The sequence below is a fragment of the Amia ocellicauda genome, chromosome 7 (assembly GCF_036373705.1).
Source record: "Amia ocellicauda isolate fAmiCal2 chromosome 7, fAmiCal2.hap1, whole genome shotgun sequence".
Taxonomy (NCBI): Eukaryota; Metazoa; Chordata; class Actinopteri; order Amiiformes; family Amiidae; genus Amia; species Amia ocellicauda.
Window position 1 is genome coordinate 32,579,466 of NC_089856.1, and position 19,741 is coordinate 32,599,206.

At 36.7% G+C, this 19,741-nt stretch overlaps 2 protein-coding genes across 3 annotated transcripts in view; one reads left to right on the plus strand and one right to left on the minus strand.

Moving 5' to 3' along the window:
* The window catches only part of psmd1 (proteasome 26S subunit, non-ATPase 1), a 50,182-nt gene that overhangs the window by 18,684 nt on the left and 11,757 nt on the right, over positions 1 to 19,741 (minus strand). The gene's annotated exons all lie outside the window — the stretch shown is intronic.
* On the plus strand, positions 4,829 to 18,675 carry htr2b (5-hydroxytryptamine (serotonin) receptor 2B, G protein-coupled). Of its 2 annotated transcripts, none has more exons than XM_066709238.1 (5): positions 4,829 to 5,652; positions 7,587 to 8,388; positions 13,883 to 14,083; positions 16,857 to 17,743; positions 18,192 to 18,675. In XM_066709238.1, exons 2-5 carry the CDS (start codon positions 7,980 to 7,982, stop codon positions 18,219 to 18,221), a joined length of 1,527 nt encoding a protein of 508 aa, XP_066565335.1. In that variant the 5' UTR covers positions 4,829 to 5,652; positions 7,587 to 7,979; the 3' UTR covers positions 18,222 to 18,675. The 2 variants fall into 2 exon arrangements, with proteins under 2 accessions (XP_066565335.1, XP_066565336.1); XM_066709239.1 differs by lacking the exon at positions 4,829 to 5,652 and adding an exon at positions 5,695 to 5,933.

Here is a 19,741-nt window from a genome sequence, read left to right on the forward strand (position 1 = left end):
CAAAATTATGATTACAAGACTGCTTTTGAAATTGTACACATCTGCTATGAACTGTTAACATTGTTATAATGCATCTAATTGTTTGAGCAGATTCAAAATTCAGTCTAAATTTGATTAAAAAAGTTTAACCATTTTATTAATCTAAATATTTAAATTTCCTTTGTTCATGATTCAATGACTGTACTGTATGTTATAATTATACAATGGATACCGAAAGAAGATGGAAAATAAAATAAGCTAGTGGCAATGCCAGGTGCACAGCATGACGAGTTCTAACTCACAGCACGGCATGTCAAGACATGGAGGAGGAATCTAGAAAACTCACGGACTCCAGCGTCCAAAGAACCGTATACCGTTGCACACACCAAACCATCCGAAGCTATATGATCAGCTGAAATGCAATTTTAGGAGCAGGTACTAAATCATGAAAGTGTTACAGAATATGGTTCTCCTGACTAGAAATGAGAGAACACCTGCCACAATACAATAAGTAAATAAGCTGCTATCCTTATGGATTGCAAATGCAGCCGCCAGACTTTCTTTCACATCACATTTTCCTGGCTTCCATTGACCAGATCTTTCTAAAATAAGGCTCCTCAGTTATCCACTCCCAATATTTCGAAATACAGCTCAGATAGCTTTTCCAAGCCATCCATGGTGCTGTGTCAGGGATGCTGCCATCAAGAACTCAACCATTTACAGTAGGTCATTATTAGACCTTGCCCGTTTCCGGTAGGTCTGACACCGTCGACCAAAATCAATTGTCAGTCTGGAAGTTTATTTTTTGCAATGTGCTTTTTAATTTTGTTTTTTAATGAAACAGATATTGGCTTTCAGAAAACTACCAGTCTACCAAATTACCAAAACCTTGTCTCAATTGACAGCCTCCTGCCTCCTCTCTTGCCAAATCAAGAGCAAGGATCCTACATTTTCTGTTACCGGATATCTGGTTTCCAGGGACAAGAGTTGCCCGTCTGTACAGGAAAACATTAAAAGGAAATGAAGATGGAACATGAAAGGGGATGAATGGCAAGCTGAGACGCAGGAAATCACAATGATGGCTTGAAAAACCAAACATTGCTCATTCAATCAGAAAGTGGAAAATAAATAGGTTTAATTCCAGCTAACAAATTTCTGCTAACTGCTAGATAATATTACATTTATTAATTTCCTTTAATAAAGGCACAGCTGTATTCTAAACAAATATTGCATTACACAGCTTCTTAAGCACACAGCTGTATGGAACGCATGACACTTAATATTTTGCAAAGTGATTGCTTTGGAACGGCAACTTAAAAGTTTACAATCTTGTCCGTATGGGAACAATGCAAAAACACAAAATAAGTAAGTTTCTTATGCTCTTGACCGAATTCTTGGACTAGTTAAAAAGTAAGACTAGTCTTACAATTCAAATTTAAAAACAAATTGTTACAAAATACAATAATTGTTTTTGGCTATTATGAAACGAAGAATCCATGAAAAATGTAAATTAAAGATACAACCTATTAAGGAGCATGAAAATCATAAGCCACCTTCATCATACAAGTACGACCGGTTACGCGTTTCATTCATGGTAACTCATTGAAACAAATAATGTGATATTTGGGATTAATCTATAAAGAACATAACTCATACAAAATGTTGTCCAGTTGGAGCTTGTCAGCAAGACTGATAATTTGTTCTTTTGAAATAACCTAGAAGTGCCTGGTTCTACAGAAGCTTAAAGATTCTTAAATCTGATCACATTTAGGGGGAAAGAAAAGGACATGCAAAAGCAGGTAACGTTTCACCAGTCTGCTAAGCAACCACATTCATTTTTGGTGTCAGTAAGACTTTAAACCTATAATTCTGTTTTATGAAAATTAAAAGAAATCCAAACGTGTTATTAACTTTTGGCATTATATTTAGTACTAAGGTTCAATATTTTAATATGTTGAACAAAACCAGCAGTTGAATCATATTTTAATTATACAAGTGTGACAGGATAAACGGCAGCCTGTATGCAACTTTAATCCCATCTGAAAACATTTAACCCTCATGCTGGAAGGCAAATGGGATTTTCTAAAAAGAGCTGCCTGATGGCTTTGCTGAAAAATACACTACCAGGATTCTTTTAATAGGAAATGTATAGTAGGGTGCTCTTTACCAAGTAGAAACGATCCTCAAATAGCAGGCATTTTAAAGGAAACTGAGAAAGACCACAGATGTAGCAATGCAGGTCATGTAACATTAATTCATGCTGAAGGATCTACTGTTCTAATAATTTATATGCAAGCTTGGGAAGCACGTTTGATACTCGGTCTTTAGTATGATCAAATCACAGCATGGGTAGTTTATCGGGTAATTTTACACAACTGCCTATGGTCAGAATGTATTAATTCATTGCGCTAAATAGTCACGTACGCATAGTTGCGTAAACTCAAAGTTTTGACTGGCATATTTAATCACGGCGGTTTAATCACAGCCACATTCTGATCTTCACAGTGTTGAAGACAACCTAAAATAGTTTAAATCGCCAATATAGTAGAGAATGTTCTGGCAAAATAAACCTAAGCCTCTGAGAGTCGTTGTATCCCTCCCTTTTATCTGAATACTTAAAAATGAAGAATAATCTCCCTCCAACACTGCACTGGACACCAGCTACTTAGGCTTAATTTTTCATCCAAGCAGGCTTCCCAGGATTTAATTTGGTCACAAAGAGCAATCAAAGGCAGATCTGGATCACTTTTCAATATCTGTGTCAGGATTTTAAGTGCTTTTCTGGTACTTGAGTGACAGCTACAATCCTACACTCTGATGGAAGCTACATTTAGAAATACAAAATAAAAAATAAAAAAAGCTTATGAGCTCTGATACGTTTCTATTTACTAAGTTGTCGTGACAGTGGTCGAAGACAATAAAGTAGCAATTGTTAAGGATAGGATCTTGAACCATATGATCAAACTAGATTTTTTAAGAGACTTCAAAGCTTTAAAATACTGTCTATCCAAACAAGGTCACATAGCAAGTGAAATCCACATCAACAAAAAAAACACACACAAGTCAGGATAAAGGATTGTGAAGCGTGAAAAAGAAAAACCTACTAACATCTGTAAACACTTGAAACTCTACTCACAATTAAGACTAGTGAAAGAGTCTTCCAAATCTCAATTGCTGGCTAAAGATTTGCATTTTGTTAAATACAATAATGCTTTATATGCTGAAAATATATATTTTTCTGTACATCCGTTTCCTTTTTTAACTGGATTTATATATGTACATTAAATTTTAAGACTAAATCAGGCTCCTGCTAGTCTACATATAAACAATACTCCAACATGGGCAGCAGTGGAGGTAAAACAGTGCTTTTGTCATACGCTGTCTGTCTAAACATTAACAGGCCAAGGCAGTAACACACAGAGCAACCCAGTTACCTCAGGAGTAAAGGATGTGCTCTATTGAAAATGGAACACTGTTTCTAAAAAGTTCAACTGCTATTGCTAAATAATTCTATTTTAACTATATAAAGTATATAAAATATTAAAATATTGATATAGAAAAAGGGAAAAAAAACATCTCAAAATCTGTTATAATTTTATAGTCGACCAGTGTTGTTCGAGTTCATTAAAAGGTGGAAAAATGTGGAAAAAGACAAAACCAGAATATTGGCTAATACCAGATAGGTTATAAGGACCCAGCCAGCACATTTCACTTAATAATGTGTACAGAAGGAAGACATACACATGTCATTTTGCACTTTCTGAGTGGGGTGAAGCATAGGATGTTTTCTTAAGGCAGAGTCAAATAAAAGTCGTTACGAGGCTCATTAGGAGCCTGGGAATCCTGTTATGAATCTGTTGCAAGGGTTTTGCACTTCAAAAAGAAGGACACAGGGCAGAGCTGTCGAACGCTGGGTCACTGGAACCATTCCCTGCCAGAGGCAGACACGGGAACATGCAGCTCATATCTTCCTTGCACACAAAGTCCTTGTAATCTGTCTTATTATTTCAAATGAACTACCCACACATCATGTTAAGACAACAGGACTGGTTGCTTCTTCTACAAGTAGAAACAGCAATCTGCACACTAGATTATCTCATTAGTTCTTCCGTATTTTTACAGGATTCTACATAATTCCACTGTTCAGAGCCTTCACATGCAATCAAATGACTAAAACTTTTAAGGGACCCTAGCTGAGTCAAAGACAGATCTCATCCTCTGGCTCTGTCAGTTAGTTGATTATTGTATAAACAGATGCAACCAAAACACCTTATGTAATGCCAGGGATGCTGATAAATATTAATAACATAATCCACTATCCTAACTCGTCCTTATTCATCTGACAGCAAGGAGTGAAGGGAGGAAATGCACTTCACCTTTAGTGATGTTGCTGCAGAAAGAAAAGCAGAATTAAAAAGTAGGTGTCTGCGTTTGCAAAGAAAGTAACTGAGACAGCACCTCTACAGGGATCATCACTGATGAAATACCAGTACAGGACTTTTACTTCTCAGGAAATACTACAGGATAAGAAGCTGCAACCAAAGGCCAATGAACTGAACTGGTGAGCTTGACAGGCTTCTGTACAGTATTTAAATCAAATCAATCCCAAGGAAATGCCACGTGAAGAAAGAACGAGTCAAGTGCAGGACACAGAATTCTTCACATGATCACCGCCTCACCTTCAAATTGGGAAGGAAGGAAATAAACCATGCAGCTGGATAAATTAGTTGGACAACTATTAAATCCATGGGTGTTAATATGCCGCTTATAATAATAATAATAATAATAATAATAATAATAAACAACACTTTCAAACACCAGGACTGTAGGTCACACAGTAGGGTGAGGTGGTGTTCAGAGTTGCTGTGTTTGCAGTCTCTGGGGATGGAGTTAATTTTTGCAAGACAACTTGGATTTTGCTATCAAAAGGACAACCACATCCTGAACAAACAGGAAGGAAGTTTGTTCCGCAGGAAGTAAGGGGTGATCTCCCATTAACAGCCATAGTATGGAATTTGATACATCTGCAGAGAAATCTGTGTAAACCACAAACTTACATATAAAGACTCCTTGTTTGCAGTGGTCTTATTTAATCACCTCTGAAGACATGAATTATACAACAGCACATTAATAACTGTTCTCTGAGCTCCATTCACTCAAAGAAACCAAAATTGCCTCAAAATTGATAAAGCTTCTTTGGTGGAAATTCGTGTTGTTTTGACTCCAATCTCCAATAGAAGACTTATTGCTCAGCAATAAGTTACTGGGAGGCTAGCGCTCACCCCAGTGCCCAGCCTCACTGGTCCTATGAGAGGATTGAGCAGAGCAACAAGTATAAACAGCAGGTCTGCTGTGCTAAAGGAAATTACCTCCCAGAACCAATGGCACGCATCCAGCTCAAAGACATTCATCTGTTTTCATCTGAGTCAAAGGCAAGCTGCAGAATGTGAGGCAGGGAGAGAGAAGCATGAGTGAACCAGAGAGAGAGCAAGGGAATGAGGGGAGGAGGGGGAGTAGAGTGAGCGAGCGAGCGAGCGAGCAAGACCGGATCACAAATTCACTGCTGCAAGTTTTAAACCGGAGACCGTAATAGCTGCTACAAAGCTAAACATGGGATCATTCAAATAAGCCTGGACAAAGGAGATCCTTAATAATGGAACATACAGAATGGAGGTAACTTTTTGAATTAACAATTGAAGTAATAATGAAATATATATATATATATATATATATATATATTCTTATAAAGAAAAAAAGATTCAACAATAAACAAACATTTCTGTTGTTGGATGGAGAAAGAAACTGGAAGAGCTTATTTTGAAAAAGAAAATAAAGCTTCTTGAGCCGTCAGAAGCGGCAGTGATATGTTGTCTGAGGAAATTCTCCTGTACAGCATTTCAAAGGAACGATCATGAAATATAGATGGACTTAATGCACTGATGTTTTAGGTAAAGGTAAGGAATCATCTTTAACCACAGAAAGCACCCATTCTTCCTAGTGATTTTAAAAGGAGGTTTAAGAACCTTTTACACATAAACATAAAAAAATGGTCAAGTTATTCCTAACTCTACAAATTAAAACTTAGTTTAAGCTAAAGTAAAAAACAGCTTATCTACATTTTGTTCTGGGAAAATAGCGAGAAATTAGGATCTCTGGATAAGTGATCATTAAGTACCAATATTACACCACAATCTATAAACGCCATATTAAAAAGAAATGGGCAGGAGTAGAAATTATTTCCACATAATTTATCCATGTTAACTGTTACAAATGTGCTGAAATCCCATGTGATTATTTTGGGAGTGGCATTACATAGTTTCTGTTTCTGATTTAAACAAAATGTATATACTCCCTAAAAACAGAACAATGAGATTTAATGACATACCTCAGTATGCTAGTTCTCAGTGACGTTTCTTGTATTCAGGGTTAAAAGTCAGGAACTTGTAATCTTTGTAAACAAATACTTTATCAGGACAGGCAATTCAAAATGTAAAAATCTGGGAGTACAGTTGAATGAATCTGACATTGCTCTGGTATCTCAGAGAGCAAACTGTAAAATATTAACAAACATTCTGAATTAAGAATTTAACCAGTAGACTACTATCTGAAGGAGATCAAATTAGTTCTCAGCTCTGAAAGACTTCATATAAACAGAATAGTCAGTCAATGGACGATACTGTAAGGACATCATTTTCTACCTTTTCCTGCTAAAAGTTACAAAATCCAAGAAAAACAAGGAAAACACAGGTATCGTCAGATAAACTACTATCTTTTCTTATATGAAACGAGCAAAGAATGTGATTTGAATAAGGAAGAAAAAGAGGGACTGTTTACAGATGGAATAATTAAGGAAAATAAAGATCATAGTTTAATTTAAAACACTGAATTTCATTGCCACAAAAAAAAAATGAACTACTACTTGAAAAATCTATAATTCTGAAACAAATGGATTATAGAAATTTCTTAAAGAGGAAATGTAGTTAAGTGTTAATGGATAAAACTAAGTATCACCTTCTATAGACCAAAAAATAAGAAATATGAAATAAATACAATTGCGTGGTGAAGAGAAGAAAAAAAAAAAAACTTTCAGGTGACGGACTATACACAAAACAAATGCATAAAAGGCATCAGGACAATGAGGCTGATAACCAGTGCTAATTTGAATACTGTAAGTAAAACTGTAGGTGTTATACCTTAAAACACCATATGGCTGTCAATGTAATGAGCTTAAATTATTAGAATAGCCCAAAGTATAATTTGTTATTTTGCGATAAGTAGATCTGCTTACTTACAAAGTTAGTAAATTAATGAAACGCTGTTCCCATAACAGAAAGTAATATTAAGCCTTCTAAACTAATATTAAGTAATCAAACCTGTCTAGGTCAAAAACTAAAATTAAGAAAGTCCAAATTTGATTAGGTATTTCACACCAGCCTAAGTAAATGAAAAACTTCAGCAAATACAGATAAAGTTTATAACACAATGAAGAGCAGACATTAGGAAACCATTTTCGTCATTTACATCTTTCAGAATGTATCAGTTTTATTAAAATGCTGACTCATGGTGACTCCATGGTAATTGTTGTATTTCTGTAATTTTTCATTTAGGAAGATAGCCTGAGGACATTTCCCAGAAGCTGCTCAGTACACCCTAGCACTTGGAATTAAAGATCATGATTTCAAGATGACCTTACGCAGCCCATAACAAAAGTGGCTGTGGCGTTTTTAATATTTACTTTTAAAAATAATCCCTAAATGAGAGGAGTGTTCCTTTTTTTTTTTTCTTTTTACTGTGGAAATATAGTACAGTGATGGATTACCATTAGGCAAGCGTACCGATTAAGAAACAAACAAAAAAAAAAAAACACAGAAACGGACGAAAAGAGAGCCTTTTCTCAATACTCCCCATCCTGTTCCTTTTCTATGCGATATAACATGGGCTCCTTGTAGCTGGATTTGTGGAACCCTGCATTCTCCAGCAGTCCGTGGGACCCTGTGACCATGCTGGCCAAGCCCCAGGATACTGCCAAACCAGCCAAGACCAGGAACCACACACGCCACACAGACATGTCTGAGCAAGGCTGGATCACTCCTCTTTTGGACAGGCAGACACACGACCCACAAGTGCAGACTCTCAATGTCTCGGGGCCAGATAACATCTCCGCATCCTTCCACAGCTCGATGGTGCAGGGCACCAGCCAATGGTGGGGGGATGGGTTGCGCTGGGCATCACTGTTGATCATTATGGTCATTATTCCCACCATCGGGGGCAACATTCTGGTCATCCTGGCTGTGTCCCTGGAGAGGAAGCTGCAGAATGCCACCAACTACTTTCTAATGTCTCTGGCGGTGGCAGATCTGCTGGTGGGGCTCTTTGTCATGCCCATCGCCCTGGTCACCGTGCTCTTCAGTAAGTAAGCTATGTATACAAGGTAGCCACCTCCTGCACCCCTGCACATTCCCAATGTCAGTAATATTTCCTTCCCTGACGACCCAACCAAACATCTATGCTGGGCTTCCCTTTAATCAAATCTTATCTTACTGGAATGCAAGGTCATAGCATAGCTGCAGATCTAAACAGAACTACAAGCCCAATAAACCCTGCCCAATAACAATGTCTACACAATCAGAGATGTCCTATCAAACCATGATGCTCTCATTACTCTAAACAAACACAAATAACAAAAATGTACACTAGCACCAACATTAACTAATAATAGCCAGAACTCAGGTACCATGTTTGTCATTTTCTTAAAGCTCTTCTACATGGAAAGGGATTGGGAACTTGGCTCCACAAAGAGAAACAGTAGAAAACATGATGCAAGGCAGTCAGAGGGAGTCTTCACAGACTGAAAATAGTTTTTGCGAGATATATAAAAAAGGAAAAGGAATTTGATAAAAGTCAGCTAAAATATTCTACCTAAGTGAAGTGGGCAATGCAAATAGAAAAACAAAGAGAGGGTGTCCTCTACAAATAAACAAATTACATAATTTCCATACAGCAGCAGCAACAGGGAATGCAGCAGCAGAGCACAGACACATCCCCTACTTGACATTTTAATTAAATGTTTAATTTCCTGCGCACTGTTCCAATAACATTCACCAATGTAAATGACATCAACTTTTCCCCAACTTGCTTACTGAACAGAAGTATTTTTAACCACAACTTTCTTGATTTGTTTATGGTAATTTTCCCCCCTTTTAAGCATCTTAGATTTTTTTCTTTAATCTATTAAAAAGGGGCATATGGAAAGCTGCTCAAGCAGCCGAGAACCACACCATAGTGAAATACCTTTATTACACATTCTGCTTTCTGACCACCTTCCCATGGTCCAGGCCCTTTTCATTACTCTTCATTAGTCAGAATACTATAATTTTCCAGAAGAGGTATCGGGGAAAAAAAAACAAAAAACATTGACTATACCTAGTTCAATCACTATGAGATTAGATCTGATGATAATCTGAATTATTTTTTATATAAAACAGAAACCATATGTTTTTAAAAATATACAGTACCCCTCAGATCTTAAAAGTTAGTTCGATAAAAGGGAAAATACATTTTCTTCCACAGATCAGACAAGGAAAACAGTGTTACACACATATGGCCTTATGCGGTCAGAAGCCCATTTCATCATCTTAAAATTCTTATTCCAATGCAGTCACATAATCATATAAAACATTAAACACGATAAATTGTGTCAGCAAATCTTATTTTTTTTTAAGCAGGTTTGTTGCAATTCCATGGACTGAAGGCCTAGTTTCCACAGTTACAAAAAAAAAAAAAAATTCATTCTGAAAGGATAAATAATTCCTGAGAAATTCTCAAAGGAAACATAATTCCCAGTCTTGATTCTCAGAAACTGAGGAATCCCTCAAGAACATATTACTATTCCAGAGTCTCATAAGTTATGGTAACAAAAGCTGAATTAAAGCTTCTAGGAGTGGGAAAAACAGAATACCTAACATGAAACCGTTAACATTTCACACATGGGGGGAATAACTTGCTTGTTTATTTTAAGGATAATATTAGATCAGTCATCACATCCTATTAAGTGCCATTTCTAAATTATTTTCATACTTTAAAAATACTTTACTAATTTTACTGAGCCATCAAAATAATTTGCCGTGTACAGACTGGTTTAAACAGCTTCTGGCGTTTATATGCATTCCTCAAATACAGGTTAATTTATTCAAAGGATTAATATTGTACAATTTCTGGACAAAACATATTAAAAACAGCAGTGTCACAAATAGCTACAAGTTACAAGAAGTTTCATGTCATACATAATGTGGGGCCTCTCCTTACTATATACTTTTAATCTTTTCTCGTTTACACTTTCTTTTCCTGGGAGAATGTTATGTAAATCCCCATGTACATATTTACTTAAAGTAAGCCATGCAGCATGCAGGCTGGATACCGAATAAGACCTTTTCTACGTTGCAACGTCTGTGAAGAGTGATTTCAGGGTAGATGTTCTTTTGTCACCAACTATAGACACGAAACACTGTTACCATATTGATCGATTCTGAATAAACTTGAACATATGCAAAGCAGATGGCTTAAATCTGGAGAAAAATATTAATAATAATAAATTATTATTATTATAATAAAGATGATTTTAGGGTCCTGTGTGTATATCTGGCAAAGATAGAGCTATACCACTTAAAAAGTGTCAGCAACACCCAAATGACAAATCCTTGAAAGTAAACTGTGGAACCAGGTTACCTAAATGATCACATGCCACTACATTTATCCAAAGAACAGCGAGACATTCAGGTCTGTAAATATTTCACTGCTGGCTGCATGTGGCAGCAACCTGGCCATCTGGGTTTTATGTTGTTGTTGTTTTTTGGCTTTCACAAGTATATTAAAAAGACTTTTGAAAGCAGTCTCTCAAAATACTGCTGCCAAACTAAACTGTCATCATAGCCAACAGCTCCTCAGTTCTTCGGCTACTTTGGGATGAGAGAATACCCTCGCTGTTATAATTATGTGAACACACTGTACTAAAAAAGGGGTTATGCTCTTAGAGGTATCGTCAGTCATCCGAACTATATCCCAGCAAGTGATTTTTTTGCTCTAAGTTTTCTAGATCACCATGTACTCTCAAGACCAGTGTGTGCAGGTGAATGTCACAGATGGAATCATTTCAGAAAGAAATGTAAGAAATTAATTTAAGTATCAGCCATTTTAAGGTTAAATTAATATAGGTTTTATGCATTTGGTCAATAGTGACCAATTTAGTCAATAATTATATGAACAAATTTTAAAGAATTAAAGTAGGTAGACTGTTGAAGCAGAAAAGTATTCAGAATGTTTTAAAGACTTGGTTTTGAAATTTAGATTTTTTTTTTATATATATATATATATATATATATATAATGAAGTTAACAAAACATAAACCAACGAAGGACTGCTGCTGTCCGTAAAGAAACTTCTTAAGCAAAGCTGTTTTTATCTATATTAAAAAATATACTTATAAATGTAATTGTGTCATTAGTAGAAATCTTTACCTCAAGCCACAGCAGGATAATTTACCTTGATCACCACGCAGCTTACAGTACATTAACAATGTCTAGTTGTTGATTTCCAATTATCGTAGACATAGAGCAATGGGATTTTATGGTTCAATATTGACATTTATTAGTAGGTAATCCAGACTAACACACTGTGTAATGAGTAAACATCTAGTGGCCACTCTTATTAAAACTGCAAAGGATTATCAGTTAGCAACACTGCATTTTAAACTGACTATCGTATATAGCCTACACAGAGAGGTTAAGCTATTGTATACAAAAATATACATATTTGGACCATACCTCACATTACACATGCTGCTGTATCAAAGTACACAAAGGAAAAATATCACTCAGTCTCTGCCAAATAAAACATTGGAGCCTAAACACAGATCTATGCACTGCAAGTTTCTCCAATACTCTTTCTCTATTAAAATAATGTCACAAAAGCTTACCAATGTCCCAAAAAGGTCTGTACAGTTTGTTAAATGTTTTTGCACACTTTAAAAATATTAAAAATCAGGGGATACATATGTTAGTTGACACAGAAAGAGCACCACAGAGTATTTATATCCTAGCCTTATAAAGCCAGCTATATGTCACCAGATTGAGAGATGAGAGAAATGGCCAGCACAGGTCACTGCAGATGCAGTGTGTTCAACACTGCCAATATAGCTTAGGAGCCAAGGCAGGCCTGTCCTTCATCAGCCTTCGATTAAAATGCAATCACATTTAATTTAGAAAATCACTTACGCCCCCATTGGGGGAATGAAAGGTGTTTTAGTTGGGTTTGGTTCCCTAGAAAACAAAAGCTTGCCATTTATTCAATGTTACATTAGCCTACTTCTCAGGTAATAACTCCCGTGGATTTGAATATCAGTGCCCATATGGAAACAATTTCCATAGAAGAAAAAACTGCCAATAACCCTGCCTCGCCAAGCTAAGGCTAATCATAACAAGTTAACAATAGCTGATTAGCTTATGTGTTTAGTCCTAAGACAAATTTGTATTTTTCCACATCAACTTTATTTTTAATAATTTTTAAGACCCACAATTATTGTACTAGTGTATTTTAATCTTGTGCTCTTCTCAGAAGGCATGTATTGTTGCTCTGTTTGGGATTGGGATGCTTCCTGAAATGTATAAAACAGGCTACTGTACTGTAGAGAACTTCTGAAGTATTGGGAAGAAATCAGCCTTAATTGCCATGTGAAATTGAGCTAATTATTCTGAATTTGTTTTGTAAACAGCAGATTTAAATTATAAGTTTTTTCCCAAAAACCTTTTTAGCCTGCAATTAATATATTATTATTAATACAAAACTAAATTCACATTTATTTATAGAACTTTACTTCATGGCTCTTGCAGTGTAAACTTTACATTTTAAAAAATAATCTAAAATATGAAAATAAACATTTAAGGCTTTTTAGATTTCCAACTGACTACTTTATCCTTTTCCCCAAATGTTTGATCCTACAATTTTCCATCTCAATTACCCCCTTCTGGGACCCTAAATAAACCAAACTCTCAATAAACACGGTTAGCCCCTAGAAATCAGGTTTACCATCTACTGAGCTTTCAGCTCCTTAAAAAGTAATAACATAGGCCAATTTCCAGTAAATTAATTATTTGCACACAAGACTTCTAAAATAAACAGTATCTTAACAATGCAGCCGTCTTAAGCCCTTGGTATTGAAGTTAATCTGTTTCTGCTCACATAGCTGCTATTCACAATAACACTCCACAGCTTTTGAAACCAAGAATCTAAAGAACACAGGTAAAAAACTATATTTTCATTTTGTTTAGCTTTTAGTCAAAGTTTATGGTTGCCTCCTGCTTTCCCCACAAATAAAATGAACTTTTCAACATTATTAAAATATATATATAAAAGTTTGTGAGACATAAGCATATATCAAATTAAGGGCATTTTTATAGATAGAGATTTTTTCTCTCTCGTGTAAACCATTAGTGAACAAGTTAGTGGTAATGCTGATACAGAAATATTTTAGGTCTTTAAGTAATTCCTTCCAATAAATAAAAACTGCTTTTCAGTCATACAGATTGTTTGAGGTTAAAGCCCAGACCACATAAATAAGGAGTCCTGTTATATTTTAAGTGTTGGCCTATTAATAATAAAATGCAAATCGATGTATACAAAAATCCAACATTTAACATTGGAACATTATAATCCTTTAACAAGCAATTCACTGAGCCAAAAAGACATACATTTACTAAGTTCCAGCGTTGTTACGTTTATTCTTCCTTACTCGGCCTTAGTGAATTGTGAACATTTGGAGAGCAAGGCCTTTTTGTAATTCACCAGCCGAAGAGTGAACCACATGTAAATTGGCCCGGGTGTAGTAACTTGCCTCTTAAATCTCTTTCAGATTCGGAGTGGCCCTTGCCCATGTTCCTCTGCCCAATCTGGATATTCCTGGACGTGCTTTTCTCCACCGCTTCCATAATGCACCTCTGTGCGATTTCTCTGGATCGCTACATCGCCATCAAGAAACCCATCCAGCACAGCCAGTTCAAATCCAGAGCCAAAGCCTTGGGCAAAATAGTTGTGGTGTGGCTTATATCCATCGGTAAGCAGAATCACATACTGAACGCCCACTTTATTCACGTCAAACAAGTCATTCAACAATACAGAAATATACTCTGGGCCAAATCATTCTATAAGGATAATGTCCAAGCCATGTATAAAAGATAATTTTGAAAATTAATTCTTGTATGGATTTTTCTAGACAAGGTCATCTCCACTCATAAAAGGTCAGTAGAGCAGCTTTTGAAATTGACATTTGCCTGAATGGAAAGCAGCATGAAGTTCCTAGTAGTGCTGTAACCATGTCTTGTGTAAAAATAGAATATTTGCATAATGAACATCAAAATAAAGACAGTAGACAAAGCAGAAAGTCCAAATAGCCATACAGTATCAAACCAGTCACACCATACTTATTCTAAACAATTATACTTGGCAGTCAACTTCATGAGCACACTTTTGAACACTTCACAGGGGCACAAGACTTTGTATTATATATGATGATGAAGATTATTACAGTGGTATATATGTTACCATTATTAATGTCTTGGTCTTTGTAGAAGATAATGACAGTCCTACTGTTAAATTACTATGCAATTAATAGACATTGGATGATAATCAGGCAAATGGGTATACTGTGGAAAGTGTACAAATATCACATTAGCTGGATCATGTATGAAATCCTAGCTGAAACTACTTGGGTCTATTTTAAATAAACATCACAAAATAGCATTTAAAAGAAGAGCCGTTTATGCTTTTACAATGCAACTGCATTTTTGTAGCACTTATAAGGTTCCAAATGTTGTATACTAGGGAAGAAAAAAAAAATACCCAACAGCTATATTTTCTTTTCAGTTAAATTGCACTTCAGGAACACTGATGTAGCTGTGAGAAAAGCTTTTAACAGGATGAATGACCCAGCTGAGGAAAGAGCTCTATAATAGTGTTTACAACCAGGCATGCAGTAGTGCTCTATGTAAGGAGCACTGTTTATCAAGAGTACAGAGTGCTGTCTGCTGAAGAGTAGAGTGGGATGATTGCCGAGAGGACAGGTTTACAACCAGTTAACATGAAGAGTCAAAGGGATCCCATTTGTCCCCAAGTTCCTGATAGGGATGTACTCTAAAAGCAAGGTCTGCAGACAGTCAGTGTGCAGAACTCAGAAGGAAATCCACTGAAACATACAATGGCCTCCAGTAAATGCAGTGATTTTATTGAAGGCTTGGGCTCCTTAAGCTTTCAACAACAACAAAAAAGGTAACCTGTAAAAAGTAAAGCAGCCTCATTTCAACCCCTGTAGTTAGAGATTGACATCCTTGTGGAACCACACAACACAATGTTTAAGACACTAAATATTGGGCAGGAACAAATAAGACTATATATTTTCAATGTTTATCTTGGCCAACAATTAATTGGATGAAAATGAGGATAATGAGCTAAAGTAACAGTTAATAGATGCATATAATGGGAAGTCTGTTAGGAGGACATGTCCCAGCTTCAAGCAACCTCTACCTTCCAAATAAAGGAGCCAAACCAAACTCCAGGAAACACAGACAGACCTGCCAAACTGAATATCAGGTTGTCAAAATCCATCTGAAAATGCTAGTCAAGAGTTATGGTAAATAATACAAACGTCATGGTATTGCCGTTACGGATTTCATAAAGCAACGAATGTACAAACTTTACAGCTCATAGTGAGAAATGACCAAAACAAATTAATAATAATAACAATTGTTAAGGTTAATAGCAGGAACACAACAGTGGCAGAAGCAGATGACCTTGCACAGTGTTCAGCACAATTGCAATCATGCAGCTGGCAAAATCGGAATTGCCTGATTAATATTGGTAAAGCTCAAAATATATAAACTTGAGCGGACAAGTCATTTACGGTGCTGACTTGCCAGTTTAAAATTAAAAAAAAATATATATATATATATTTTAATGCATCTTACCACCTACACTGCACCTTGCTAGATGTGCAGCTTCACTCTAATCTATATATAATTTTCTACAGCACAGTGGGGTGAGGAATGCATTCAACAATTACCAGTTATTTCTTGGTTGTCCAGTGTATGTAAACATGTTTAGCATATACTATATACCGTTTTTTTCTATTCAATTGTACTCCTGCTCAGATTTACCCCAGAACTTTTGCTATGTAAGTGCATTTAATTGGCTGTTCAAATTGACCAAATTAGCTTTTATGGAAATTAAATAATAGACTATAGACTTTGGTACAGGGGCAGCTGACAAGTTGTCCTGACCTTGGTTTTAGAGGACAGCAAGCGAGATTTCAGCACTCTCTCAGCAAAGGGCATTGTATTCCAGCATGTGTCAGCCTACGACGACCCCCTGTATTTCATGTCTAACGTGCATTTAACTAAGTGGAAACCCACAAGACTATGCAGCAATTAGTTCCTGGACAGGCCCATTACAAAGTCATGCTAGTAGGAGACTTGAATAGTTCAAAACCATGAATTGCACTAAAATAGTCTCAAGAATGAAAAGTCATTTTACTTTTTGCATCTGAAGTTGTTAGTTAGTTTATGAGTAACATCCTTGATAACATTTATAACAAAAATCATTTTTGCCCAAATCCATGTCTATTTTCCATACATTTTACAAAAACATACTATTAAACAGAAGCATCTGGGAAAATAAGATTTCTTGCCCAGATGTTTGTATATAGTTAACGGATCTTATAATGTCATTGTTTTCATACCACAGTAATATGCTAAACAAACCATTCCTTTATATACCTTTTTGGCAAACTAGCCAGAAGGCTCATAACATTCTAATGTACTGTGATTTTCTTCTAGGTATTGCTGTACCAATTCCAATCAAAGGCCTTACAGATCACAACAATACTTTCAATAACAACACTTGTCTGCTGAAGACAGACAGTTTCCGGGAGTTCATCCTCTTTGGCTCCTTGGCAGCTTTCTTTGTTCCGCTAACCATCATGATGGTCATCTATCTGATGACCATTCATGTTCTGCGGAAGAAAGCCTACCTGCTCAGGTTCAAGGCATCTCAGCGCTTTTCCAGGTCCACAGTATCTACCGTCTACCAAAGGGAGCTCCCAGAAACCTCTTCACCAGAAAAGGTAGCCATGCTTGATGGATCAAAGAAAGACAAGATCCCGACCAACCTAAGTCCTATCACTGGGGAGGACTTCCCCATAAGGAGAATGTCTGCTATGGGCAAGAAGTCAATGCAGAACATTAGTAATGAACAGCGGGCATCTAAGGTCCTGGGCATTGTCTTCTTCCTCTTTGTGGTCATGTGGTGCCCCTTCTTCATCACCAACGTCACATCTGTGCTCTGTGAAAGGTGCAGTGATATTGCAGGCAAGCTGATGGAGATCTTTGTCTGGGTTGGGTACATCTCCTCTGGCATAAATCCTCTGGTCTACACGCTCTTCAACAAAACTTTCCGGGAGGCTTTCAGCCGTTATATCACTTGCAACTATGGCGGGACCAGGCCCCCCAGGGTGCATCGCAAGTCCTTGAGCAGGATCTCCTTTCGCTCGTCCATGACTGAGAACTCAAAGTTTTTTATGAAGCATGGAATGAGGAACGGGATCAGTCCAGTGACATACCAGAGCCCACTGCGAATCCGAACTACACCTATGCAATCCTCTGCCACTGTGCTGTTGGACACGTTGCTCCTTACCGAAAACGAAGGCGGCAAACAAGAGGAGCAGGTCAGCTATGTGTAGCTCAAGACTTATGGAGCTTATGGCACATAAGCAGAGTAGTAATTCAGTAAAAAGGCCTTGAATGTGCCAGCATGTCAGTGTGTTGTATAAACGACCCACGTAAAACTTGGAGGATTATCATTTATCGATATTCTCTGGATGAGTGACACTGAAGCAAAGTTAGGTGGAACGCTAACATAATGGCAAGTCTAAAGTATTTCTGTAGATATAAAGCAGATATATTCTGAGAACAGCCTTAAGAAAATTCCACCACTAATCTATAAAGACAAAAGTACCATTTAGCAGCATTGAGTGAACATGTGATGAGTAAATCGAAACTTCAAGGAATAAATTACTGTAGAAATTCCATAGGATTTTTCGGCTTCTCTTGAAAACTAAGCAAGACTAAAAACCTTTTCAATATAAACACTTATCTGTCTTGATTCATTTTCAGATATCATCGCCAGATAGACCCAGGTTTTAGGCTAATCATCCAAAAGAACCCTGGACTGGAATACAGGACATACAATCACAGGAGCCCAGGACACTGATGCTGCCATCATATAGATAATCTTCTATAAAACACAGACAAACAGGGAAAAAAAAAAAAGAAAAAAAAGAAAGAAAAAAACTATGCTCCCTTAAGGACAACTTTTCTAAATAGCGGAATACTATGGATGGTAGCTGCGAGCAAAACGTTTTTTCTTGCTTATCACTCATGCTTTCTACATACGGTTTAAAAACATGATCAAATGGAGCCATTTCCTATTTACATTCAGTTTTGAACTATTGTGATTGTTTTCTTATCCAATTCCAGCTAAAACAAAGACAACAACAATAAAAGTCTGCAAAATGGCAGTTTGGTGAATTTATAAATATATACTCTATGTAGATAACGATTCCAAATTCCACATAAAGCTGTGCTTCTTTAAATACTGTGTGAGAGTATTTGTTGATTTATTTTACAATGATATGTTCTGATGTTCATTCTGTTCTCGTACACAATACAAACTGACAACATTATAAATTAAAACAGCCTCGAGTGGTTCAGTCGGTAAAAGAGCAGACCGAGCCCAATTAATCCAGTTCATGTTCAATCCAGACAGGCGCACAATTAGCTCAACACTGCACTGGTTGGGGTGGGTAAATTGGCAGGGTTTCTCTTGGTTTATGACTGACCATCTCTTGCTGGGTTCCTGGGTGCCTGCAAGCTTGCAGTATTGATGGGGGCGGGGGGCTGTGAAGCTTGCATGGTGAAGAGATTGACGGCTCAAGGGTCGCTAGGCTTGGAGGAGCCTGGTCACACTCCCTCAACTATCCTAGTGACGAGCCAAGATGCTTTTTTTAACAAAATGAACAGCTAAAGTATAAAAACATCCTAATAACTCAAAGTTAATATAGAACTAAAACTTTTCAAATTTGAATCTATGGAGATATACGTGTTATTTTATTATTTTAGGAGGGCAATTACAGCTTATCCCACCATTATATAAGCATAAAACATCCTCTGCCATTTGCCATCCTAAAAGGCTGTCTCTAATCAGGGTAGTTAATTTTTAATTTAAATGTTGTAAGCAACAGATTAATTCATGTAAGAAACAGTATAAATATTGTAAGGATTTCTCAAATCACCCTAAATTTGCATCAACCAGCATGACGCCTGGAGGCCGTCATGGTTCGGGGACCACAGTGTGAGGAGGAAAGATCTATATACAGTATCAGAAGATGTTTATACCTCATTAACCTTCCATCATACTTTTACTGTGTGTCTGGAATATGACAGGGAACAGCTCCAATGTACGACAAAACACCTACCTAACCTACAAGCATATAACCTTATGCACATAATAGTCCACTGGGGCCTCCAGTCCTTATAAACACTAGAAGACACCATAACGAAATGGAGCCTAGCAATAATTGTTTGCGTGCGTATGTGTGTTTGCAGCATGCTTCAGATCAGGAACATGAATTGGCACACATCCAAACAGAACAATTTAATTTGGA

Excerpts from the sequence above, each read along its gene's own strand:
- htr2b (XM_066709238.1), top strand. The coding sequence starts at position 7,980 with ATGCTGGCCAAGCCCCAGGATACTGCCAAACCAGCCAAGACCAGGAAC. Across the intron at positions 14,084-16,856 it reads GGTGTGGCTTATATCCATCG|GTATTGCTGTACCAATTCCA; the intron begins GTAAGCAGAATC and ends ATTTTCTTCTAG. Across the intron at positions 17,744-18,191 it reads GCGGCAAACAAGAGGAGCAG|ATATCATCGCCAGATAGACC; the intron begins GTCAGCTATGTG and ends ATTCATTTTCAG.